Genomic DNA, 26,640 nt, shown 5'->3' on the forward strand with positions numbered 1-26,640 from the left:
ATGAAATAAGTCGCCCAGCCGTGGCTCAATCGGCTGGGCACTGCACTACTACACCGGCGACCTGGGTTCGACATAAGTACAAGCAAGAGAGTGGTGACAGATGGTTGATATATACCATACCTATGACTGCATTCCTGCCCCTGTTCTCCTTGCACTTGTTGAAGCAAGGATATTAACTAAGTTCACCTATTTTAAGGATTTTAACTGATGTTACTTTGCTTGAGAAAAAAATGGTGTTTAGATAAGGGGCTTTAGTCAATCTGTAATGGTAGCAAGCTAATATTCAGGTAGTAATGATCAGGGTTATGGGGGGTGATGTTGGGAATGGGGAAGGAGAGGATTACTCCCTATTATGGTGAATGGAAGGATCAACATACACAGGGTTCCCACGGGTCATGGAATTTCTGGAATATCGTGAAATGTCATGGAATTTTACCATTTTGCATGCACAGTCATGGAATGTCATGGAATTTTCTTAACAGTTGTGTAAAATTGAAAGAAAAATGTCTTCACACTTAAATCCACTATGTGTTCTTTTTAATGATAGGCCAAGCTTTCGGTCTACTGACCTTCCTCAGCACTCAGTTACAAATGGAACAAGTTGTGTAAAAGCAAAAACGTTTTTGCTTGATGTGTATAACCTTGTTTCTTACTGGTAATACTACAACGCTTCGCCAGAGACTGCTTGGTTTTGCGCTTTATTGTGCAAAACATTCTACAATGCAATAAGCCCACCGAAGTCTGGGTGGGCGTCAACTGTAGTGGTGAAGATAATGTTCAGTTTTCACACTTTTAAGAACTTTTAAACGTCATTACTTTTCATGGAAGTGGTCATGGAAAATCTGTTTTTTGGGTCTGAAAAGTCATGGAAAATCATGGAATTTTACATCTGAATTAGAGTGGGAACCCTGCATACATGTAATGTAAAGTACACATTTTAAGTGGTGACAACGGTTCACAATAAAGGAGTGTTGAAGGTCCTTGCACTTAGGTCTGATGAATACCAGTAGTGGGTTGGTACATAGGTGTTACGTAAAAGAGATGAAACAGGAGCGGCTCTTTCTAAGTCGATAGAGCAGTTCGGGTCTCATGTAGGTTAGCACAGTGAGAGAGGATGAGGGCGCAAGGTTGCATCACCTAAGTCTGATGAAAAAGGATTGATTTTCCAAATCTCGCCAAGACACTCCTCAGCTGGTGGGTAATTAACAGCAGAGCAGACGTATAATTGACTCGTCTGCTTCATGGTGATTGACTACAGACTACACGCGCGCACATGCACACATGCACACACACACACACACACACACACACACACACACACACACACACACACACACACACACACACACACACACACACACACACACACACACACACTGCAAGGCATTGGACAGCTGAAGGGATGAAGCTATCTACAGGTCAATCAGGACTCAATTTGTAATTGACCTGAGTCCTGACTTTGTAAACCAAACCTATTTATGCTAAGACAGATGGATTGGATTCCAAACAGTTCCCAGTGGTCTAATATGTGTTTCCCCCTCCCTGTTCACACTAACAGAAACAGATAAGTGATAGAATACACTAATAACTGTGAATTTGTCATCAAAACATTTGCTAAGATAGTTGCTCAAATGTTAAAGTTGAACCTTCTGTCATGTAGGCCTACATACAAATGTAGATTTTAAAAACAGTAAGAATATGGTGAATTCAGGTCAATTGAGCCACTTTGGGCCATTCGCTTATGCAAAAAACTAAGTCAATTTAACTGAATTCACCTACTTCAAATTAGTTGTTGTTGGTAAATATCCATGAAAAAGTCTCTTGGCAAAGTACAGACTGCAGGTTAATTAGTGCAGTATGCCACGGCACCCCCCTTAACAAATATGTTACAAAATTTTAGTGTCTGAGAACAGGTTGCCCATCACTATTCAGGAGATGTGATGCTGAGATTGTGGGCCAAATTTTGATAATGAACACGTGCTATGTTATCAGCTGAACTTTTTAAAAAGATGATGTAATTGGTAAACTCACTATAAATTTGCAGCGTGTCAAAATCAGGTTTTCCATAGATGTAATTTAGACTTGGAGTGGGTGACATCTCCGGGAGTTTTGGCATCAGGCAACATGAGACAGTGGCATGTTAAGTTGGACTTGTACGCCACCGTGTGGCGAAACGGAAAGTAACAGGAGGTGGCTAGGATGTGTGCTTTCTGCTTCTGCTTTCTAATCCTATGGATCATTTCCAGGTCTGTAATGTACCACATAAAATCTAAGAGCTTTCCACTAGGGATGCACCGATGTGAACATTTTGTCTGATAGCAATATCCGATATTGATATTGAGGTTTTGGCCGATAACCAGTATTAACCGATACCAATGTTTTTTTTGTTTTTTTTGTTTTTTTAAGATAATAACATTTACTGCAGACTGACAATGATGCAAACTGAATTTTTGAATGTCCTCTTTTATTTCCAAAAACAACTTCCTGTGATAAAATTAGTTTAAAAAAAAAACAGAACAAACAATGAAAGTCACTGTCAAGTCCAATATTTTAAAATACATACATAGCCTACTAGAACCAGGGGGTCAGGATTTGGTTGATTACCTTCGCTGATTAGCAAGGCACTTCCTCATCGCAATTCTCACAAATTTGCTAATTTCCGACGCCACTTCGCTCAAAGAGGGTGGATGCGATTGGTGGATGCGCGAGTTTAGTGTTGGGCACACACATACCTATACAGGTGTGTGGTTGGGCACCTCCATGCATCCAATGCCCGTCTTCCATATATCTTCCTGGTCAACCGTAAGTCAGTCATTAACGTGGCACGTAATTGGCTGAGTAAACATCTTTGAAGCTGGAAATTTTGTTCAATTTTGGCTGAATTCACAAGCCTAGCATTTCCGATTGAAATGACTGGAGGCGGGACTTATTCACTCTCTCCAGTTCTTATACTACCTCCATGACTAGAACCAATAAGATTAAGAACCGTAACATATTAAAAAAAAAACATCAGCGTTAATATCGGCCCAGTTTTACCCATTGGACCGATGTCCAATATGTTGAGAAATAGGCCCTATCAAATATCGGCCGATACATCGTGCATCCCTACTTTCCACTATTAAGGCTCCTGAAGTTCAACCCACAGATTCAAATCACCAGGATATCCCCTGGCCTTTCTCTGAGAAAGGCTTTAGTGTCTAAGGAATGCAGAATAACAATGTTTCTTAAAAAATATAATGAGCCAGGAATCTCTGTATGTCAAGAAACTCTTCCATGCATCTATTCATTCATATACAGTTATTCAGCTATTTGATTATTAATTCAATTGGTTCATGATTTTTTTTTTTTCAACACATTCACAAAATACATTACAGGGTACAGGAAGACAAAACATATGTAAACATATAATATATATATTTTTTATGTTTTTTGTTAGTTTATAGCATAAATATTTTTACGCCTTTTAAATGTATTTATTTATATATGGATAAACTGATATCTAAGAATTTTACACATCTTTTCAGCCATTTAAATACTATACTATACTATACTATACGATAAACATCCCTGACCCTGTTGTTCTCACACCAAAAGGATGTACTATAGTATATCTTGACCATGTCCATTTTCCAAGCCTTAAAATGAATATATTTTTGAACCCCTTTGGTGTTCTTGCCCTCGAGGTCACCCAGGGTCAGGAAGGTCATTTGGAGGACGTTATTGCCAAGGCTGGATTAGGAAATCAATCAGTTGAAAGCACATAACCTCACCTGACTGCTCATACACATAGGGACATCTACATACTGGTCCTTCCTTATCCATTACAACATATATACACACCTTTCACAAAAAATATATATATATTTACAGGATGAATTTCAGATTTGTAATAACTGTCCTTTGGGTATGCTTCTGTGTACATAGGCGATGGACATCAACAGAGATCACAGGCATGGCCGTAACTACCATTGAGGACACAGAGGTCATGTCCTCAGTATTGTTTAAAAAAAAAATGAAATTTATCTATGATGAAAATCGATCTATGATCAGCTATGATAAATTCAGTCTGTATAAGCCACCCCCATTTATCCTCAAGACAGTGATTAATGAAAACAAACTGAAGAGTTTGACTGAAGTGTTTGAAGCATTCTAAATGTACAGCATGCAGTACAGCACGCAGTATTTTACCTCAGTATTTGAAAATGTCTCGTTACGGCCCTGATCACAGGCTAGCTTGACGAGGGAGCTCCGCTGTCAGTGGAATGGCATGGCAGCACTCTCAGTGATTTGCTCTGAGCAGAAAAATCCTGTCACACCCCCAGTAGATGGCACACACTGACAAGACACTGACACATTCGGAGGAGTCGAGGATGTACTGCACATAGTTTGGTCTGGCCACGTGGAAAGGACAGCTTTCAATCCAAAACCATGCACTATGATTCTTGTAAATATTAGAGAGTAGCCTCTTACTGCAGATGGGGTCGCCGGCGGGCCTATTCACTATTTGCTGAAAATAGGCCTACTTAACTACATCATAACAACAATGCTATGACAGTACCGAGAGCCTTAAGTAACAGATTAAGACATACATAGCCATTACAATTTTGGTGACAGTAAGATTACAACATAGGCTCTGCACTAAGGGGTTAAATGTACTTATTATTTGCGGTGTGCAGTGGCTTGGTGGGCTGGGAGGCCGTGCCATTGCCCCGGGTACCCGGGCTCGGTTCTGGCCCGCGGCTATTTCCTGTCCTTTCCTCATAGGCCTACATATTGTTTTAAAGGCCAGTTTGGAAATGTGACTTATTTTAAGAGAGCCCTAGCTGTAAGAAGCAGCACCTCTTCCCAGGATCAGGGCTGGACTGGCCATCTGGCATAGCAGGCATTTCTCGGTGGGCCCTGCACCCTCGTGGGCCCCTATTTTCACAAATGTAAAGAAATACAGTGTATATATATTTTTACTATATATTTTTACATTTCAGAAAATAGGGGCCCACGAGGGTGCATCTGTTTTTACAGTTCTGAAAATAGGGCCCCACGAGGGTGCGGGGCCCACCAGGGAGTCAGTTCAGCATCGTTAATTATGAGGGGCCCCTTTAACCCAGAAGTGCTCGGGCCCTATTTCTCCGCCAGTCCAGCCCTGCCGAGGATGCGTTCCTATGCATACTTGTGTGCAATGACGCGTGACCCTTGGCCCCGTAGATGATACACTCAGCTGCCACTCAGATCCCCTTCACTTGAAATAGGTCACCGGTGGCAGGCAGAGATCCCCAACTACAGCCAAAAATATCAAACATCAAAAACGCTGCACGTTACACCAATTTTAAAATTGACTCTAACCCAATTTCGTGATCTCTTAATCCAACTGTTTAGCTTGGGAAAAAAACAAAAAAACAATTGAGGACATGGCAAAATGTCTTTTTTTCATTCATTTTTCCTGCCAGCAGAGAAACACACTAGCTACCTCAAAAAGAAAGATAATCTTCAGTCAATGTAATGTGAGTCATTCATTTACACTGAATACATACATTATCCTCCTCACACAACCCTTTCAGATACAGATGGACAAGGGAGAGAAGGAGGAGGAAAAAGAGAAAGAGAAATGAGATGGGGAAAGAGGATGGCAAAGGGAAGGGATGACTTGGAGGGGGGCATCTTTTTTGAGAAAACATCTCCAGACGAGCACCATCACCACCACCCCCTCGAGTCATGACAGCATGACAGACGGGCGTCACTGGGCGTCAGACTCTCCAGGCCCTGACCTCCAGGCTGCTGAGCTGAGGCGGCACGCCACGCCAGCTGTGCCATTCTGGGGATTGCTGCTGGATTGTCTGTGTGGATGTGGATGTAGCCGGAGACAACGTTGGGCGGTGCTGCTACTGCTACTGCTGCTGCTGATGTTACTGTGTCCACCGAAGCTGCTGCTGCTATCACTACTGTTCCCTGCCACACCACTGCTACTGTTCCCTACTACTACTGCTGCTGCTGCTGTATGGACTGATGCACATCCACCACTGGAGGGATCAAATCTGTGCCATCTGACGCCAGGGGGGATTTGTGGGTTTAGTCAAAATTGCTTTTTTTTCTCTTCTGCCTAACTCGCTCTCTTCCTCTCTCTATCTATCTATCCTCCCTCCCCTACCCTACCCCACCCCACCACTGTCAGAGAGATTAACCACTGTGGATGTTTACAGAGCACGGGGATAGAGAGACAGACTGAGAGAGATGGAGAGAGAGGCAGAGAATGAGGGATGAGAGAGAGAGTGAGAGAGAGAGAGGGAGATGCCGCTCTAGCTGGGCTGTAGTCGCTGTGCAACTGAAGAGCATGTCCCTGGACCTGGGAGCTATTTTAACCGGCGTGCCGCGTAGTGTTGCGCTCTTAGGACTTCTGCAAGTTCTAGTTTTTTGTCTTCTTTTGTGTGCTTGAGAGAAAGAAAGAGACAGAGAGAGAGAGAGAGAGTGTGTGTGTGTGTGGTTTTTCTTGGTGTCTTCTCTGGAACTCTTCTCTGGTGAGGAGCAGGCAGGGGCACCATGCAGATGGAGGCTGTGCTGCTGCTGGTCTGTATCTGCCTGCTAGGAGTCACTGCACGTCATCGGGGAAGCAAACCGGAGCCCTACAGACAGAGCAGGTACTGTGTGAGAGTGGATGGATGTCTTCATGGTGGCTTTAATTTGTGCCATCATCGTTAATGGGGATGACAATGCACATTACAGGAGTGTTGCTTGTGCAAAGGATTACAGTACCGTATATTGACCTGTTTGTTTGTTTGTTTGTTTTGTTTTCTTTCCTTTGGCTGTTGTGACCAAGTTTCGTTTGGTCTTTATTTTTCAGACACAACAGAAGTGGTGTCGCTTAAAAATAACTAAAAACACACACACACACACACCGACAGTCAGAAGAGCACATTCAACTTCATGTTTAACCATTCAGTTCCATCACATGCCAGCGTTGAAAAGCGACTTAGCATTATGTGATTTGTTTTAAAGGGGTTAGCGGTGGGCAGCTGACCTGCTGTGCATGGAGGTTATGACCAGGAATTCTCCCCGGGCCACAAACAGGGCCCAGTAATGTGGAAGGCAAATCCCTTCGTTTGTGCATACAAATAGAGACCTACTTTTTTTATCACTGTCCGACTCCGAGCTGTGCACAGTGTGGTGCCACCTTGATCTAGGTGAACTGAGAAATTTACATGCAAATACATAAATCTGTATTCCTCCACTGTAGTAAGTGACTTATGCGGGTGTGTTTCAATTGCTGAAAGCATTTCTGGAAATGGGTTCAGGTTTTTTTATTGGCACGTCTGTTTGAATCTAGTCACATACCGTCTAAGCTTCCATGCGCCGTATCTCCAATTCATTTAAGGTTCTTGTCTGTGTTTCATAGAATGAAAAAAAAAAACATTTGATTTGATCTTAAAGGCTGTTCAAGTTTCCATCAGTCCATATGGCTGCTTTACCACTGGGGGGGAAAGGTTAGGGTGATTCTAAAGAATGGTTCGGAGGGCCTGCCATTGGCAAGGGGGCCTTTGGGGTCAATTGTCATGTTTTAGGACTACTGTATCTCCAATCCATTTAAGATTCTTGTCTGTGTTTCATAGAATGGAAAAAAAACATTTGATTTGATCTTAAAGCAAGCCTGTTCAAGTTTCCATCAGTCCATATGGCATGGATATAAAGAGTCATGATAAAGGTAGTGGAGGTAGATGTAGGTTTGGGATATCAAGTGGCAGCTTTAGTACTGGGGGGGAAGGTTAGGGTGATTCTAAAGAATGATTTTGAGGGCTTGCCATTGACAAGGGGGTCAATTGTCATGTTTTAGTAGGCCTACTGCCGTGCTAAAGCTGTAGTCTTTTATGGGACCCAAGATTCCTAATGGCAGCTCTGTTGAGTGTGGCTGACTTATTACATTAGGTACAAACTTTGAAGGATAGCATACCTGTATTTTGTCGTTCATTGTAACAGGTACAGTCCAACAAAACGTGTTTCGGCACAAGCCACGTCCATCACCAGAGCACTGACTTACATGGGCCAAAATGGTGTTTGAGCCCAAGCAAAACAGGTTAAATAAAGACAGAAATGGGAACTCAGAGAGTTGCATTGTATAGCTTTACATCAGTGTTTCTCAAACTTTTTCAGACCGAGGACCACTTTGTCCCCCCAAAAAATCTTCAGGGACCACCTGTCAACTGAATTGACAGTTCACGGGTGCTAATTTGATACTGCTAAAGATACCCCTTACTATTATTCACATTACAAGCCCATCCTATTGTGGTGAAAATAATACTTCAGCTATGTTTAGCTTTGTAATAATGTTACAAATATAGTTTACTGCTAGCTTCTCTTGGAGAAGTAGAGATCCCCTCGCGGACCACCTGAGCGCTGTCGCGGACCACAAGTGGTCCCCGGACCACACTTTGAGAATCACTGCTTTACATACTAGAGTATGCTAGTGTTTGTATTGACCCACTCTTGACAAGTCTTTGTCTTAGGATGTAGTGAAGTAATGATATAATCTCCGTGATGAAATGAGATGTGGTCTTGAAGGACTTGAAGCGCAACTGATACCAACCAGTTCACTGATGCAAGAGCATCCACCACACATACTTGTGCAGCTGAGTGATGCCACCCATTTCTATATATACAGTATATTGGGCTTTTTTGCCTTTTATTTCAATAGGACGGTGAAGCAATGACAGGAAGCGAGTTGGGAGAGAGAGACGGGGAAGGTCTGGCAAAGGACCCGGGCTGGAATTGAACCCGGGTCAGCCGCGTATAGCAGACGAGTGCCCTACCATTAGCGCCACTGTAGGGCCAATGCCACCCATCTCTATCGAGCCTTCCAATTGTGGATTCAGTAACACAGGTGAAAGAGGGCAGGCTATAATATTCTACGACCAGCTGGAGTTTCTGGCAGCAAAGGCGTGCAGTGAACAGGGTGGCTTTGCCAAGAACCGTTAAGCCTTCCTCCATGCATTTCAAATACCTGTGCTGTGCATCCACAACATAACATACAGTACCCTACCCACACAGATGCCATTGCCTGGAGCAAAACATTACGGGTGTCCAATACCATCACAGGTCACGGAGATGATGGTGGTGGTGATGATGATGATGGTGGTGGTTTTACAGTGACCGTGACCTGTGCTGCACTGCACTTGCACTGCAACCGTGAGGCACGCACAGCACAGTGAGGGGAAACACGAGGATTCGGGCAGACAGACAGTCTGTTCTCTGGGCCAGAGGGAAAGGATTGAAAAGACCTTTCTGCCAAGCGGATTAGTAACCAGCTGCTGTGCTGGGGCCGGCAGAGAGAAGCAGCAGCGGCAGCCATCGAGCCCCCCCTGGCCCGGAGTCCCGCCGTTGTCGGAGCAGATAAATATCAAATGTCACTTTGTGGCACAGTGACCACGCGCTCAAGTCAGTGTGCCTGCGAGTCACGCCGAGCCTGTGCCCGTGCCCGTGCGCCTCCCCTCCTCCTTGCTCGCCCCTCCCCTGTGCCGGCCGGCATTAATCCAGTTTTGGGTTTTTCAAATTCATCCACGTTGACCTACTTAGCACTAGCTAACAAAAGGCGAGCTTTTACAAGCATGCCGCTAGCTCTGGGACAGGAGCAAAATGCCTCTGGAGGTATGGATCATTAGTGGGCCTAATGGCCATTTTCGAGGTCCTCTAAAAAAAGCTCATCATGGTCACCAAAACGGATGGGGAGGTAACTTTTTTATGTCAACATCTGCCGTGTGTTTGACAAATACACACACACGCACACACACACACACAGTATATATATATGGAATACGATATAAAAATAAAACTAATCGGCCTAAATTATCATGATGGAAAAAAAGCCTTAATCAGCCTACAATATTCTCTGAAAGAATCAAATGTGCAGCAGGCCTATTTGACTGACACTGAAAGACTAAATACGGTATTTGTAATTGGCAGCCATTAGATACTGTATATTATTATAATATGTAGAGTTTATTTGCACAACGGTGTATCCACCATATTTGACATTTGCAACCTTATTGAAAATGACTGTTCAGAGGGCCTATCACCTATGTGTGAATTGCCATTCAAATATTTTGAGAACATACTCATTCCAACCTCTTTAAAATGCATTTTGCAATGCAAGCAATGGAATCCCAATACAAAAATGTAAATTTCCCAACATTCTACAAAATGTTTTGCAAATAAACTCTTCATTAGCACAAAAAGACATGAAGGATGGAAGCAGGTGCATACAGACAACATTTCATAAGGAGAATTGCTGCTGCTGTCGTTCTACTTGTGCTACTAGGAACAGAACAGAACTTGTTCTTCATGTGTGCATGTATCACATTAAATCAGCCCCATATCAATATTTTGCAAACTTCTAATAGTGTTTCAAAAGATATTTCAGTGGTCCATCAACTTGTAACGGTGGTTCCACCAGGTAGTAAGTGATGCAAACTTCACATCACAACACCAAAATGTTTTGATAACTGGCTTAGTGTAACGGAGGCTAACTAGCACAGAGTTGGCGTGGAACGTTGGTAAACCTCCCTCCGATAGCCTCATACAGTCTCGTGCCGTGGGGCCGAGAGACTTGTCTCTTGGCCCAGCGGTATCGTACTGTGTCTCCCATTGCCGAACCGTTGTAGTTGACGAGGTCGCACGTTCGATCCCCGAGGGGGGTGAACAGGTGCAAGATGACCTCCGTCACAGTGGTGCCGTGACCCGGATGGGAGTGAGGTTTAAGGGGGAGAGTGTAATGGAGGCTAACTAGCACAGAGTTGGCGTGGAACATTGGTAAACCTCCCTCCGATAGCCTCATACAGTCTCGTGCCGTGGGGCCGAGAGACTTGTCTCTTGGCCCAGCGGTATCGTACTGTGTCTCCCATTGCCGAACCGTTGTAGTTGACGAGGTCGCACGTTCGATCCCCGAGGGGGGTGAACAAGTGCAAGATGACCTCCGTCACATTAGCGATATATGATTCTGCTCTGTGTTGTGAGTGGACGTACTGCTCGAGCCCGCCTTTGGATTTTGTTCGGTTATTGGCCACCTGCTTCGTGATAAGGCCATGAGCAAAGCAAATTTGCATAAACTTGGAGATTTACAAATGTTTGGGCATGGCAGACACGGAGCAAGGGCTGCCACAAGGGCTGATCGCATCACATTGCATACCAGAGTTGTAGGCCTATCCTCCTGACTACCAGGGGAAAAAAAGTTTTAAAATCTTTGTTTTTTTTCACTCCCCCAATTGTTTGAAGGCAAAAAATGAGATTGACAACATTTTTTTCGAATTTTTATTTTTTATTTTAAAGATTTAATGTGTCCATTACAGTGGACATGGGAAGGCCGCACATTGAAAATGTACCTTAATTGCTATCAATCAATCTGGATGAAAAAGCATAACAATCAGTTTAATAATTAGACAATTTGAGCATTTATGAGTTTACAATGAGTGTTTTATTGGTTTGAGGTGGAAACTGGATGTGTCTGTGACCATTATCATTCAAGCAGGTCATCTCAAGTCAAAGCAATTTTGTTTTAAGCAACTGGACTTGCAGTTGAAGCTTGAATGACATGTGGTCCCTCAACTCTAATTTTATAGTTCTGATGTGTGAAATATGGGTTATTGTCTCTGGAACAAACATGTGTTCATATCTATAGGATTAATTTAGTCTTAATTTAATTTTTGGTTGAAATATTGTCCTGCAAAGTTCAGACACACATCAGAGTCATGCTCCACATGGGGCGACAAATGCATCAATAGGAAACGTTCTGCTTATTCTGATTCTACTTTTCCTGCTTGAAATTAGAGGTCTCTGAACCTTCAGCATCTTCCTCAAACATCACATCTAGGATTATTTATCAATTATATGCTGTAAAGTGTCTCTCCTTCTGATTCTGATACTGACTTTCTGACTAGAAAAATACTAACAAAATGGAAGATGTCACTACCAATGTCCATTTTAGAGGACATTTCTTTAACGCCTAAATATGGGAATTAAATAATGTTACATTAATTTAGAAATGGTTTAATTGTGCTCTGAAGAGATTGAAATAACATATAAAGATGATGTTTTAAGACAATAATTTCCCACTTTAAAGTATTATGCATTTACTTTCCCTTTAGCCAAAAGCGGCCTATTTTTAATGGACACCATTTTCCTAGCAAAGAAATAGAAAGTTCCCAAAACCCCACCCCTACACACATGGTATCATTGGAAAGCTCTGAATGTCCTCTTCAAAGACCATTGGGAGTTAGCACAGTAGTGTGTATGGGGTGGGAGATATTGCGGTTTACAAATGTCCTCTGGAATGGACAAAAATGAACTGCTGGTAGTCAGGAGGCTATAAGGTAGAAGTACTTACATGCAATTACATTAGTAGTATGATATTACATGGTTTCAACTTTGTAATAGCCCACTACTAGAGTTGTTATTACATCTGTAAGAGTACTTCTACTTCTACTTAAAGAAGCACTTCTGCCAATTTCAATGTGCTGTTGTATTGCTCACGTTGCCATTGACTTGTCAGTACCCGGTCATGCTGCCTTTCTCGGCTCAGCCCTTTCCAAGATTTGAGCTATTCTAATGGGGGCAGATTGTTTGTTTACATTAAAAACCTTCTTAACATAGGCCTGCTCCAAATATTATCCCAAAGGTGTGTCTGTTTTCTAGTTGTCTGCTGATGTTGTATAACTTTTTGGATGTTATTGGGAATAAATCAAGATGTTTTTCTTAAATGTAAACAAACTCTGCCCCCATTAAAATGACCCGGATCTCGGAAAAGGCTGAAGTAAAAAAATACATTAAAAAAAATCCCAAGTACCGACAAGCCCAGTGTAGTGTGAGCATTACAACTGCATGTCGAAACTGGCAGAAGTTATCTTTTAATACAACTCTGTTGCATACCCACAGTCACCTACTGGGCAGAAAAAAAATCTTCTCATTGAAAATGTAGAGTAGAGTGATGTGATGTTCGCATTGTGTGCTGGGGAATCACCCTGAAAGGCACGTCTGAATTTGCTGAGCAAGTTCAGAGGTGTTGCCCCATCTCTATTCTGTGTGAGAGACAATTCTGCCCCCGACCCGTTGGGGGACCAGAAATGAAAGTGACTTAACGTTGCTTTAAAGGTGCACTGTAATATTTTTTAACAGTTTCTTTACAGAAGTCATGCTGCCCATTATCACATTTTAACTCTTTTTACAAATACAGCTCCAGGCCACTTTATTAGAATAGCATGAAAAAGTTGATTTATTTCCATAATTCCATCAATAATGTTAAACTGTCATGGATTGTAGATGCATGGCCCAGTTGTTTAACTATTCCAATCATTCAAGTTTTTCTTTTTACATAATTTGGCCTTCCAGCTCAAAAAACCCATGAATTGGGAAATTCGCATTATTAGAATATTGTAATAAAATCACAATTTTCTTCATCAAAATTCGTTTCACATCAGTGCACATCAAATCAGTTGAAATTTGGTACTTTCTACATAACATGCAAAGTTCAATACTTAGTTAGGACTCTCTCTTGAACTGGGCCATGAATCTATAATCCATGACAGTTTAACATTATTGATGGAATTATGGAAATAAGTCAACTTTTTCATGCTATTCTAATAAAGTGGCCTGGAGCTGTACTTAGGCTACCACCACCATCAAATTCTAAGTACCCATTATGAGCGAGAAAATTGTACTTTTCATGCATGAAAAGGTGGATCTTCTCCATGTCTGCCATTTTGAGCTGCAAAACGTACTTTGGTCATGGTAGTAAATATTAATTTGTAAATTCAATGAGCAGCATAGTTGCAATACCTTCTCAGGCTCCCACTACACAGTACACTTTTAAGACATTTTCATTAAGTGACACACTGCATCAGCCTCGATTGTCTTTGGTCCCAGATGCAGCAGCTCCCACAGCACCAAAAAAACCACACACAAAAGCACTATTAAATTGTGCTTGGGCAACATGATCTCACATGATCTTGGGCAACATGATCCGTGAAACTGCAACAGATTTTGTGTCCCAATGCTCCATTTTCATTTCACGGAATTCTGCAAGATCAGTCTGACTTGGGTAACCTGTGGCATAATGTTTAGAGCATTGGTCATAGAATCAGAAAGATGCAAGTTTGAACCCCACATCACTGGCTAAAGTGCCCTTGAGCAAGGCGCCTAACACCACATTGCTTCAGGGACTGTAACCAATAGCTGTTACTTTGGATAAAAGTGTCAGCCTAACGCTAGGGGCACATACGTTGACTCGAATTTGGCCAGGTGAAGTAAACTTTGCCATTCATTCCTATGAGGGAGGCGAAGGCAAGCAAACAGGAGTGAAGCGAAGCAAAATTATTCAACCAAGTTTAATATTATACAAATGGAGGAGCAAATTTCGCCTGTGGCGGCCAATCAAATCACCAGCATAACTGTTTCATACCATTTGATTCACCGTGGCGACCTGATGACAGTTGAGCTGTCAGAATGGAACAATGAATTTTGCCTCTCTTCGTCTCGCTCATTTCGCCTGCTACAGTATGTGTCCCTACAGTAACCCCTTCATGCATCTATTTTGATCTAAATCATTACCTAAATGCTTATGACCAAGTCTCAATTTGTTACTTTACACTGCCTGCAAATGTCATAACAATGATGTTGTGCTCTAGTTCAGCTTTTTCATTGAACAGTGTGTCACAACCGTGGCAATGCTATCTGCATGAAAGGGTGATGTTCTGTGTTTGTCATACTGTCAAAATAATGTCTGATTCTTTCCCTAACAGACCAAGACGAGAGGCGTCATCAGAAGGAGAAACATCTTACAAGCCTGGCAGGTGAGACAGCCCTCCGTTTCAGTTTGGAACCATTTATTGATCTATAATCTTTGTTAATGGTTAGTGGCAGTACAGAAGACTAATCTAATCTTTATGACTCTGATATGCAGCTCTAAGATGTGTGTGTGTGTGTGTGTGTGTGTGTGAGTGTGTGTGCGTGTGTGTGTGTGTGTGTGTGTGTGTGTGTGTGTGTGTGAGTGTGATAGAGAGATCTGACCTTGTGAATATATGTATGGTGAATGTGCAATGTTGTGTGTGATGTCTTTGTGTCTTTGTATTTATATATGTATGCTAGACACCTTAATTTCAATAAATGATACTCTACTCTACGATGACATTCTATCTTCAATTCACAGTCCAATCTTCAGAAGGAGTCCAGACATGACAAAATCACCAGTTACCAAATCAGAGCAGCTGCTGAGAATAGACGACCACGACTTCACTATGAGACCAGCTTTCGGAGGTAATGTTACTAACAAAACCAACAAGTGTCATTTCTCATGAATGTAGTATGGAAATAAGAAAATGAAGAATAACCAGGCAGAGGCAATATAGCAATAAATGGCAGCATGTACACTATGTGAAGAAGCTTTAATGAATGGCAGTGTTTGTGTGTGTGTGTGTGTGTGTGTGAGAGAGAGAGAGAGAGAGTGTGTGTGTGCGTGTGTGTGTGTGTGTGAGTGTGTGTGAGTGCGTGCGAGAGAGAGAGAGAGAGAGAGAGAGAGAGAGAGAGAGAGAGAGAGAGAGAGAGAGAGAGAGAGTGTGTTGCAGGGGAAGGATAGTGTCATATAACAGCCACAGAACCACACATTACAGAATGATTTATGCCACCTATGTAATGAATGCCATCTAACCTGCTGAACTAAAGCATTGGTACGGTACCTCAACCACACACACCCTGGCGGCTACAGTAAACAGAGGTCATGTTACATACCTTGTCGACAAGTGTCACATGCACCTCTAAAACACCTGTTGCATACCAGCATTCCTAAATACCATTTGTTGCTCCAACAACAACAAGCAGACCACAAAACACTTGCCAAGGTTGGCTACCATAATAAAGAAAGCAGAGAATGTGCGCACATCAGTGGCACAGGTGCTGGACAAAACAAAATAACTGAAGTAAATGATAAATGTCCGCAACCCTGTTAATGCTCCCAGTTGTTTTAATGGCACATGTGCCATTAAAACAACTGGGAACAACTGGGAGCATTAACAGTGTTGCAGACATTTATCATTTACTTTGGCTACCATAATACCAAGCTCTGAAGCTCAGTTTTGCTTTAAAATCACACAGGACTCTTCTGAGATGCCCATTTTTGCAAACATGATTATAGGCTATGTACATCCTATGATAGCTCAAGCAAATATGAACAAAAATCATGCCAACTGCATCTTGAACTATCTATATCCTACCATCTCTAACTGTGTTTCAAGACAGTTTATTTCCACTGTGTTGCTTTCATGTCGCCATTTGACTATGTCTAGTCATGCCTAGTCAAATGCTCAAATACTGTATGTAAACCATACTGAAATAGGTCATGGATCTGAAGGGGATGAGCTATAAGCAACTTGAAGTCTCTTTCCTCACCATATCCTTTTACATTGACCAGAACTGATGAAGTGTCTTGAATAAGAAACATAACGTGGAAGCTCCAAGAAGTCCAGTTGCTTACAACTAAACCCTTTTCACTAACATGACCTGGATGAAGGAGAATCACAGCCAATTTGTCATAGACTGGAAATGACTTCTTAGATAGTCCACTAAAAACAAACAAGCAAAAAATCCATACAATAGTGGCACTGGCTGTCGTTGCGCCGACCTGATGTGTTCTACTGCTGACCTCACTGACCCGTAACCAATATCACTCCGATAAGTAAAACTGGTGAGGGCTATCTCTTATAGATAGCATCTTGTCCAAACAAAATGAATACTTCAAACTGATAGACTGCACTGCACATACAGTAGTTATGCAGTACATATTCTGAAAACACACAGAACAAGCACAATGCATGTATCATCAAACCTGCTGTATGGCAACATTCCACAGTCACTATATCATACAGATGGGTTTCTTCTGTTCAAATACACCACATTTGTCTAGTCTTAATTTCAATGAGTCCTTCATCTAACCATATCTCATTCTGTTTTTGGTTATATATAACCATACATCTGTGTTGATTTCACAGAACAGCCATTGTCAAGTTACCTAATGTATTGCCATTCAAGGAAAATACATGTATGTGATTAAGGGTATAAAGTGTATGATATCAGTGTCAAAGCCATGAAGGCATGGACGATTTCAAAACATAACACATACAGTAAGCCTTGTGATATCTCTGCTAATGTCGAGTCAGCTGCATTTGGACTGGACCACGGTTGTAATGGATGTCAGGAGAGATCTTGACAGATGGGTAGATGCATGTCCTCCTGCACAGGGTCACTGACAGCTTTTGCTGGGCCCAGGACAAAGTCATTTGAAAGGGTCCCCCATCCAATACATACAATGTAATGAAAATCCAATTTTGGGCCCTGGGCCCGAGGCAAATGACCCCTTTGCCCCCCCTGCCGGCTTCCCTGCTCCTGCATATAGAGGCAATATGCAACGTAAACATACGTAGGGATGAACAGATGTAGCATGGAGCTGATCAAGAGGATAAAGCACTAAAAGAACACTATAGTGCCGCGACAAGAGTGACCCAAGGCCAAGGGTCACCCATGTCACCAGATTAAACTCTCTGACTTCACGGATGATTTTGTGTTTGTGTCAAATGCTTCTCGGAATGCTGTGCTATAGTGTTTTGTTGAACTACTTGTTGGACTATTTTTTGTTGATTTGGGTTACGGCTGGTGCAAGCATAGTCAATTAAAGGTTTTCGATGGGGTTACAAAAGAGGGGGCAGCAACAAACTGTTGTAGTAGTGCTACGTTTCGATTTTTCTTTGTTTGGTGGCCTGGGATTTGCAAAGTCAGAGATTAGAACACAGCCACTCTCCTTGTGATGTTTTGACTTGGCAAAAGCAAACCCTGTACATTTGGTGCACTTCAGTGATGAGAAAACAGCGACTCTCTTCATGGAGCAGTGATTTAGCAAACACTGCACATTTGGGGCAGCCGTGGTCTAGTGATTAGGTCTATAAATCTGAGGACGGGAGCATCGAATCCTATGGCTGACGTGCCTTTGAGCAAGGTACTAACTTTGCTCATTGCTTCATGGACTGTAATCAGTACCCTGTAGTCTACCTATATAAATATCGCTTTGGATAAAGGTATCAGCTAGTCCAACGTAATGTAATTTGAGAAATTCATTTCAAAATTTAAAAATATGTTTGGCCTTATTATGAAAGAAAAGATACCAGCAGGTCATTGAAAATGTAAATGTCCCACTTTAATTAAAACTACATTTGTTTGAAGATGTTTCGGGGTGTTAAGCATTAAGCTCAGACAGCATCTTTAATGGGTTAAAAGTCTTAGACGCCCATGGTGTAAGATTTCTTTAAAGCCTGAACAAGAAAGGAAAACTTGCTGTCCTGCTTTGCTTGGAGACATGGCCATATGATATAAGTCTGCCTGTCTAATCTGTAGAGCGGATGACACTGACAAATGACCCCTTCTAGCCTTCTCTTCGCTTCCCTGTCCACATCCATGTCCATGCAAAAGAAATGATGCATGAAAAAAAAACACTCCAAGGGATCCAGATGTCAGTTGCAAAACAAAAACAGCAAGTTTGATCCATTGTGACCCAATTGCATTTGTGACCGATGAAAGACACAGGAAAATAAATAGGACAGAAATCCGCAACTGCAAATCCAGACGCTTTCCTGAAAGTTCCAGGATAAAATACTGTGGATTTTACACAGCTGGAGAAAATGTCAACAATGTTACACAAAATAATAACGACTGTTAACTTATCAGTCAGAAAGAATGGTAGAAGGGGTGGAATGTAAAATTATATTTGATGTCAGTGGTGATGGAAGAGTATGCAGAACTTATAATAGAATCTACAACAGTTAAAACAGAGATAATTCAAGAACAAGAACAATAGAGTCATACTATCTCTGGTTATTTTTTCCCCGTACCATACAGTTGCCACATCTGGCCATTTTGAATGTACTTTTTATTGACATGGTATATTCTTCTCTTGCTCTAGGGCCTCCTATTCCAGTGGGTGTGGACGTCCAGGTGGAAAGTCTTGACACCATATCTGAAGTGGACATGGCAAGTACCCTAAAACTGTCCATTATCCAAAAAACAGTGTATGTTTAAACCCCAGAAAGGGCGCAACCAGGGGTGGAAAGGTTAGGACGGTTCTAAGGTCTTGCCGCTGATAGGGTTCCCTTTTTAACTGTTCATATTATATGTTAATAGTAGCGAGGCCGCACCCTCCTATTGACGCAACACCTCCAGCGTTACTTCTAGTCAGGCCAGGAGGAATACAAATATCGTTTCTGAACTCCAGAAAAATTGGGAACTTTGTCGGGAGGCAAACAACCTGTAGCAAACTAAGGGAGGCGGGTCATCTATGCCGTTTGGGAAATGTTAAATGTTATGCTCTTGGTCAGACCAAGTCTCAAGGAGATTTGAAAGTTGATGATAATCAGGCTATGTTAATAGTATTCCCGCCTTTCTGGTAACAAGAGCCAATGTGCCTGCTGAGCTGCGTTGCCAGTGATCCAATCATCTGGCTGCATCGGCGCACGCGAAATGTTGCGCATGCTCAGTTGTGAAAAGCCGTTGCTCTCGTGCCGTTATGGAACTACTGCGCCTGCGCTCTGTCAAAAAAACTGTGAGAAAAGTGGCTTAAAAAGCTTTATTTTGACTCGTACGACACAACCAAGTAGTCTAGATTGATCATTTTTTTCACGATGGTTTCAACCATATGGTTTTCACAACCCTTCTTCCCGTCCTGCACTCAGTTTCCCCATTCATTTTTCCCATTGACTCTCAGATCTGGTCTCACTAATCGCGAAATAGCACCCCGAAGGCGTCAACAAGATGGCGGCGTAGTGACGTAACTTATACAGGAAGAACTTTGGTATTGCTTCGTTAAATTAGTAATCTTCCACAGGGGCAAGACTTCTAGCATTGAAAATGTCTTTTAAATTCAGTGCACAAATATTTTTACATTTTCACACCAGCAACAGATGGTTAGGTCTTGACCCCATTTGGAATGCTCACACAGTCAATGACACTTCTGCAATAATGGCTATGTTTACATGAGACATTTAATTCAGAATTAACTCCATTTAACTCTGAATAAAGCTTAATTCTGCTTTGAAAACGTCCTGTAAACAGCATGTAAACTTGACAAAACTATTTAATTCTGAATGACTAATTCTGAATGAAAAATGTCATGTAAACGTAGCCAATATCCTGCATCTCTCCACCAGGACTTCACCATGACCCTGTATCTGAGGCACTACTGGAAGGACGAGCGTCTGGCGTTCCAGAGCACCAACAACCAGAGCCTGACCTTCGACAGCCGACTGGTGAAGAAGATCTGGGTCCCCGACATGTTCTTCGTCCACTCCAAGAGATCCTTCATCCATGACACCACGACAGACAACGTCATGCTCCGAGTCTATCCTGATGGCAATGTCCTCTACAGCCTGAGGTCTCTTCCTGAATAGCATTTCCTCATTGTTTTCTTTGGGGAGTATTTTGTTAGCCTGGTCCTGACCATCCCATAATACTACCATTTCATTTCGTATTCATGGTCTGGAGTTTGTGTGATCTGACGCGGTTGCAGTCAGTTTGCACTCAGTTAGGGTTTGAAATGATTGGACAGCTCTCACCCAATTGCCGACAGTTACTCAAACTCAAATTGGCGCAGACGTTTTCGCCATCGTCATGAGCGTCCTCCCCCTTTTCCCCCCACGTGAGGCGCTTATTCGCTTATTGGCTGTTTTCTGGGCTGTTTTCTACAATACCGTAGTGGACCCAATCCTTTGGCGGACGGATGGCTCGCGAGGCTAGTATTTTGTGCGTTTTTTTCCCAATAGGATAGTGAAGAACATATAGGTAGCAAGTGCAGGAGATAGATGGGGTTGGTTTGGGAAGTCACCAAGGCCAGACCTGGATCTCCATGGCCATGTAGACCGAGTACATTAGCACAATGTGGCACAACACATCCAAGTCTTCCTCATGATCTTACAGACAGATGCATACACAGGAGATAGTTGGAGAGAGAGAGAGAGAGAGAGAGAGAGAGAGAGAGAGAGAGAGAGAGAGAGAGAGAGAGAGAGAGAGAGAGAGAGAGAGTAACACCATTCACACTTTTGTCTTGTTATTTGCATATTTGCATGCTATGGCAACACTGTATAGTAACAGCAATGCTAATACAGCACAATTTGAATTTGAATTTGAGAGAGAGAGAGAGAGAGAGAGAGAGAGAGAGAGAGAGAGAGAGAGAGAGAGAGAGAGAGAGAGAGAAGTAGAGAGAGAAGTAGATAGGGGTGCAGAGAGGCAGAGGCAGACACAGGGAAACCCTTTCTCTCACTTTCTAGCAAAATGTGGGATTTGGTAAATTTTTAATTTCGAGTATGCTCTGACTGAACAGATGGGCTGATTAGTGGAGTGATACTGAACATATACAGCACAATATGTCATCTCCTGCCAATGTTGTTCCGCAAACGGATTGAATTATATAATTCACACAGCTGAGCTGATCGCTGTAAGGGACAGAGAGCAGCAGGGCCCAAGTGCCAAGTGACATTCCGTCATAAATGGAAACATTCCGCTCACGGTGTTCCATGAATATGGTGATGCACACGACACAGCCCACAGCTCCAGCACTTCACTAAATCAATTGGCTGTGCCATCAAAGGAGATTTCAATGACACGATCTTGAAAGAGCAAGGGGAATGTGTCTCACATTATACATGGCTACAAAGTTAACCCATTTTAGCCTCAGCCCTTTTTGGGAAAGGGTGCCCTCCGCCTATTAAATCCTAAATTTCTCAACCTCCGAAGCACATACAAACATGAAATAAGTTGCATTTAAAAGCTAGGACCCTCATTTTGCATTAGAATGTGTTCATTCATCCCTAACATACCCACATTTTTAATAAAATCCCTCAAATCTCATGAACCTGAATGCAGCGTATATGTGTCTCCAGGCTACAATGGGCTATCAGTTGAGGGAATGGTGTAAAATGCCATGACTAACTCTTTTTTTAAATTTAAATATCTACTTTTCAGGGTCACGGTGACTGCAATGTGCAACATGGACCTGAGTCGTTTCCCTTTGGACACACAGACATGCTCCCTGGAGATCGAAAGCTGTGAGTAGTGACATGTTATAAACTATTTTAAAATGTCACTCATGGCCCTACCGTGGCGCTAATGGTAGGACACTAGTCTGCTACACGGCAGACCCGAGTTCGATTCCCAGCCCGGGTCCTTTGCCGGACCTTCCCCATCTCTCTCTCCCCATTTTCTTCCGGTCATGTCTTCACTGTCCTGTCTCAAAATAAAGGCAAAAAGCCCCCAAATATGTATAAAGTTGGGATGCTGATTCGATTCCTGACACCGCGATAAAGTCGGAGGAGTGATTAACCAGCGCTCGCCCCCATGCTCCTTCATGACTGAGGTATCCTGTGCATGGTACCATTACATACCCCAACTCTTCTCCTTTACTGCACCAGTTGGGCTACCCACTTGGCATTTGTGAGGCATAAATGCAATTTCATTATGTGCACAGTGTGTCTGTGTCACCATGACAACAGGACTTTCCAAGTGTGTCTTTCACTGTCATGTCAACTCATCAGAACATCCTCAGCAATGTTGGCGTAATCGTTCTTTGAAACGAATGCCTCTTTTCCACTGCTGGTTTTCTGGTAGGCCTACAGCTCAACACAGCGCGAGTCGGCCGCCACTTTTTGCTTTTTGATTAGGCACGACACAGCTTAATCGAATAGCAAAAAGTGGCGGCCTAGTCGCGTTGTGTCGAGCTGTAGGCCTACCAGAAAGCCAGCAGTGGAAAAGAGGCATAAATGATTACCGTTCCTTTCCCTCAGATGCGTACACGGATGACGACCTCATGCTCTACTGGAAAAAGGGGAATGAGTCGCTCAACACAGACGATCGCATCTCCCTGTCCCAGTTCCGCATCCAGAAGTTCCACACCACCACAAAGCTCGCCTTCTACAGCAGCACAGGTGACCAGCTAAAACAATACTAACTTAAAGTAACCAGTATTGTTTTTTAGATGCGTCCTAGCATCTCTATAAAAGGGTATGTCCGTCCGTTGGTCGGTCGGTCCGTCTGAAACGCATTCCTTAAATTGTAATTCCCTCCTGTGTCCACAAGGCGGCAGAGTGCATAGACGGATCCATCTTTATTTGCCTGTCAGACTTGTTTTAAAGATCAAGAGGCCCAATGGTTAGGGAGCTGGGCTTTCAATCTGAGGGTTACAGATTTAAACCCATCCTTACATCTCCCTACCTCTTAATCCATCTGAAGTGCCCTTGAGCAACCCCACATTGCTCCAGGGACTGTGACCATTTCCTTGTACCTAAACAACTGAGTGTCCCTAACACTTTTTCTCTCCGCTTCACAGGCTGGTACAATCGTCTGTACATCCACTTCACTTTGCGGCGGCACATTTTCTTCTTCCTACTTCAGACGTATTTCCCAGCGACACTGATGGTTATGCTGTCGTGGGTATCCTTCTGGATCGACCGCAGGGCAGTGCCTGCCAGGGTACCTTTAGGTAAGAGCAGGGCTCAAAATTAACACCAGCCAACTGGCCAAATGCTGTTGAAATTTCAGTTTGGCTGGTAGAAAAGACCAACTTACTAGCCACTTTGACCCATTAGTGAGTGTGTGTTTGGCTGGTAAGATTATCATCTACTAGCCATTTTGGCTGATGGAGAATTTTTTTAAATTTAGGGCCCTGGGTAAGAGGCTCCTGAGCCCAATGTTACCTCCAACACGCACGTTTTCTTCAACAGGCACTTATTAAGGGCCTAACGTGGCCTGACAGTAGGACACTGGGTTACAATTCCAGGTGTTTGATTCCGCCCCGGGTCATTTACAGATCCGTCCCCATCTCTCTCTTCTCACTCGTTTACTGTCTGTCCTTCACTATCCTGTCACAAAATAAAGGCACAAAAGCCCAAAAAATATCTTTAACAAAAAAACAACAACTTATGAAACGTGAAAAGAATGAAAAGAAAAGACGTAAGGCTCTTAGGCAAGAGTGTTGATACAATATGCACACATTAGGGGAAAATCATTTACTATATCAACACAAGAGAACAACAGGAATGGAAAGTTTCAGCAACTGAATATTGCATGGGTGTTTAACTGCTCATGTATCATCAGTGGTTGAAACTTCTGATTATTAATATTTACAATCTTTATATTGTCTTGCCTTCATGCTGCAGCCTAATGTAGGGCAATTAATCGAAAAATAATCAAAATCGTGATAAAATAGTGAAATCAAACTCATGATTTTAATCATGATTTAATCGTGGCAATAGTGACCTACTTTTGAGAGCGTCCTTGAAGCCAGAACATACTGACAGGCTAGTGTTTCTGGCCAGAAATCTGTCCACTTAAGTTTTATGCTATTGCCTTTACATAATTATTACAATACATTTTATTTTGCTCATCCCGTATGTAATTCATTCTTGGTTATATTTCATCTTGTTATAATTTTCAAAAAAATCTGCAAAAATCAATAATCGTGATTAATAATCGTGATTATGATTTTGACCAAAATAATTGTGATTATGATTTTTTCCATAATCGTGCAGCCCTAGCCTAATGTACTATATACAGTATACCCTACAGTATAGCCTATAGCATACTGTGCTCCCTATTCGAAGTCCCAATGTGTGTTTACCTGTATTATGTACAAATACTGAAATTGAAATTCTGTGTGTGACGTGTGCAAATTCTCTCAGGAATAACGACTGTGCTGACCATGTCCACCATCATCACTGGGGTCAACGCCTCCATGCCTCGAGTGTCCTACATCAAAGCTGTGGACATATACCTCTGGGTCAGCTTTGTGTTTGTATTCCTTTCGGTGATAGAGTACGCAGCGGTAAACTACCTCTCCACCGTACAAGAACGAAGAGAGAGAAAGCTCAGAGATCGGGTGAGATTTCACACTTTATTGAAAATAGTGCCATCACACATATTATGTGGGTACCATACCTACACACCCTTCCATGTACACAGCAGAAAAATTACACTCATCATAAATAATCGGTTATTCATCCGCAGAGGTGTATAATGTAGAGGTAGAAGTACTCTTATTAATGTAATCACAAAGCTAGTACCTGATCTTGCGTAGTTTACAGTATACACCTGTTATTCCATGGTACCTAATGAGGAAGATACACTATGATGGTACTTCTACTTCTACTTTATACACCTCTGTTCATCAGCATCATTGATTGTTACACAAAAAACTGATGTTTGAACATTGAACATGCCTGCCACTTAGCCAGGACACCCTTGAAAAATAGATTTTTAATCTAAATGGGTCAATCATTCCTGGTAAAAATAAAGGTAAAAAAACAAACAAAAAAACCCAAGTGCATTTCGTAAGTCTTCTGCACCTCTGTCACAGCTGCCCTGTACGTGTGGCATAGCCAATCCGGACGACATGATGATGAACCCGAGCTACAGCGACGTGGACCCCAGCATGGACCCCACCATGGACCCCAACACGGGGACCTACGGGATGCCGGGGGAGAACGGCGGGCGCCAGGAGCGCATCTTGGCCCAGTTCACCCTGGCAGACAATCAGACCACCACTCAGCTGAAGGGCGCCAGGCCCTACATCAACATCTGGATCGACACCCATGCCATAGACAAGTACTCGAGGGTGGTCTTCCCTGGTGCCTACACCCTCTTCAACATCATCTACTGGTCCATCTACTCCTAGGCAGAGGATATGAGGATTATATTTGTTTTTTTGTTAGATTTTTGAACAATACTTTGCACTTCAGGGACCAGGAAGTTCCACTGGGAGTTTTTTTCAGCATTCCATCCATCTGAAGCTGAATATTATTTATTGCCTTCTTCTTTTTTCACTTCAAAAGAAGATCTTCGAAAAAAAAAAACTATGTGGAGTAAACTAAACTCTTTGAAGAGTTGATTTTCTGAACTACTTTTTTTTGTTTCGAACCGAGAAGGCTTACCATTTTGTGTACATAATATTGGTACAAAAGGAAGGACATAGAAGGACCTTGACAGATGCAAATGGCTGATGGCTCAGGCTTGGATTACAAATGGCTGAGATGTCATTTGGCACTTTGCAAACAGTTGGTAAAGTTTCACTGAAATAATCCATGTAAGCTGCTGCTGACTGACCTCTGACTGAAAGAGTGAAAGCCCATTGGGAAACTCCAACTCCCATTGTCATTGTGACACAGCACTCCACAGCACACAAGTGAACACTGCACACTGCACACAACGAAATTGCATTTATGCCTCACCCGTGCAAGGGGGCAGCCCTCAGTGGCGCCCCATGGGGAGCAGTGCGGTGGGACGGTACCATGCTCAGGGTACCTCAGTCATGGAGGAGGATAGGGGCGAGCACTGGTTGATTACTCCCCCCACCAACCTGGCGGGTCGGGAGTCGAACCGGCAACCTCTGGGATGCAAGTCTGATGCCCTAACCGCTCACCCATGACTGCCCGTTATGACTGACGATGACATTCATTTTTTGAATGCTGAAGTAGCATACAAACATAACAGTACAAAATGTTCTGTAAAACAATTGTAAAGCTAACCAGTTAACCAATGAATCCATAGTTTAATGTTTCAGTTTAGTACCATAAATATCTAAATACAATGTGT

General features: G+C 42.6%; 1 protein-coding gene across 1 annotated transcript; it reads left to right on the forward strand.

Moving 5' to 3' along the window:
* Positions 1 to 14,806: 14,806 nt before the first annotated feature.
* Positions 14,807 to 26,578, forward strand: LOC134435234 (gamma-aminobutyric acid receptor subunit rho-1-like). Its single transcript, XM_063184107.1, has 9 exons — positions 14,807 to 14,819; positions 15,176 to 15,282; positions 18,971 to 19,038; positions 20,211 to 20,434; positions 22,021 to 22,103; positions 22,839 to 22,979; positions 23,381 to 23,533; positions 24,732 to 24,928; positions 25,406 to 26,578. The coding sequence occupies exons 2-9, from the start codon at positions 15,201 to 15,203 to the stop codon at positions 25,721 to 25,723; spliced, it is 1,266 nt and encodes a 421-aa protein (XP_063040177.1). The 5' UTR covers positions 14,807 to 14,819; positions 15,176 to 15,200; the 3' UTR covers positions 25,724 to 26,578.
* Positions 26,579 to 26,640: the final 62 nt, after the last annotated feature.

Source organism: Engraulis encrasicolus, chromosome 19 (genome assembly GCF_034702125.1).
Source record: "Engraulis encrasicolus isolate BLACKSEA-1 chromosome 19, IST_EnEncr_1.0, whole genome shotgun sequence".
In the NCBI taxonomy this organism is placed as follows: Eukaryota; Metazoa; Chordata; class Actinopteri; order Clupeiformes; family Engraulidae; genus Engraulis; species Engraulis encrasicolus.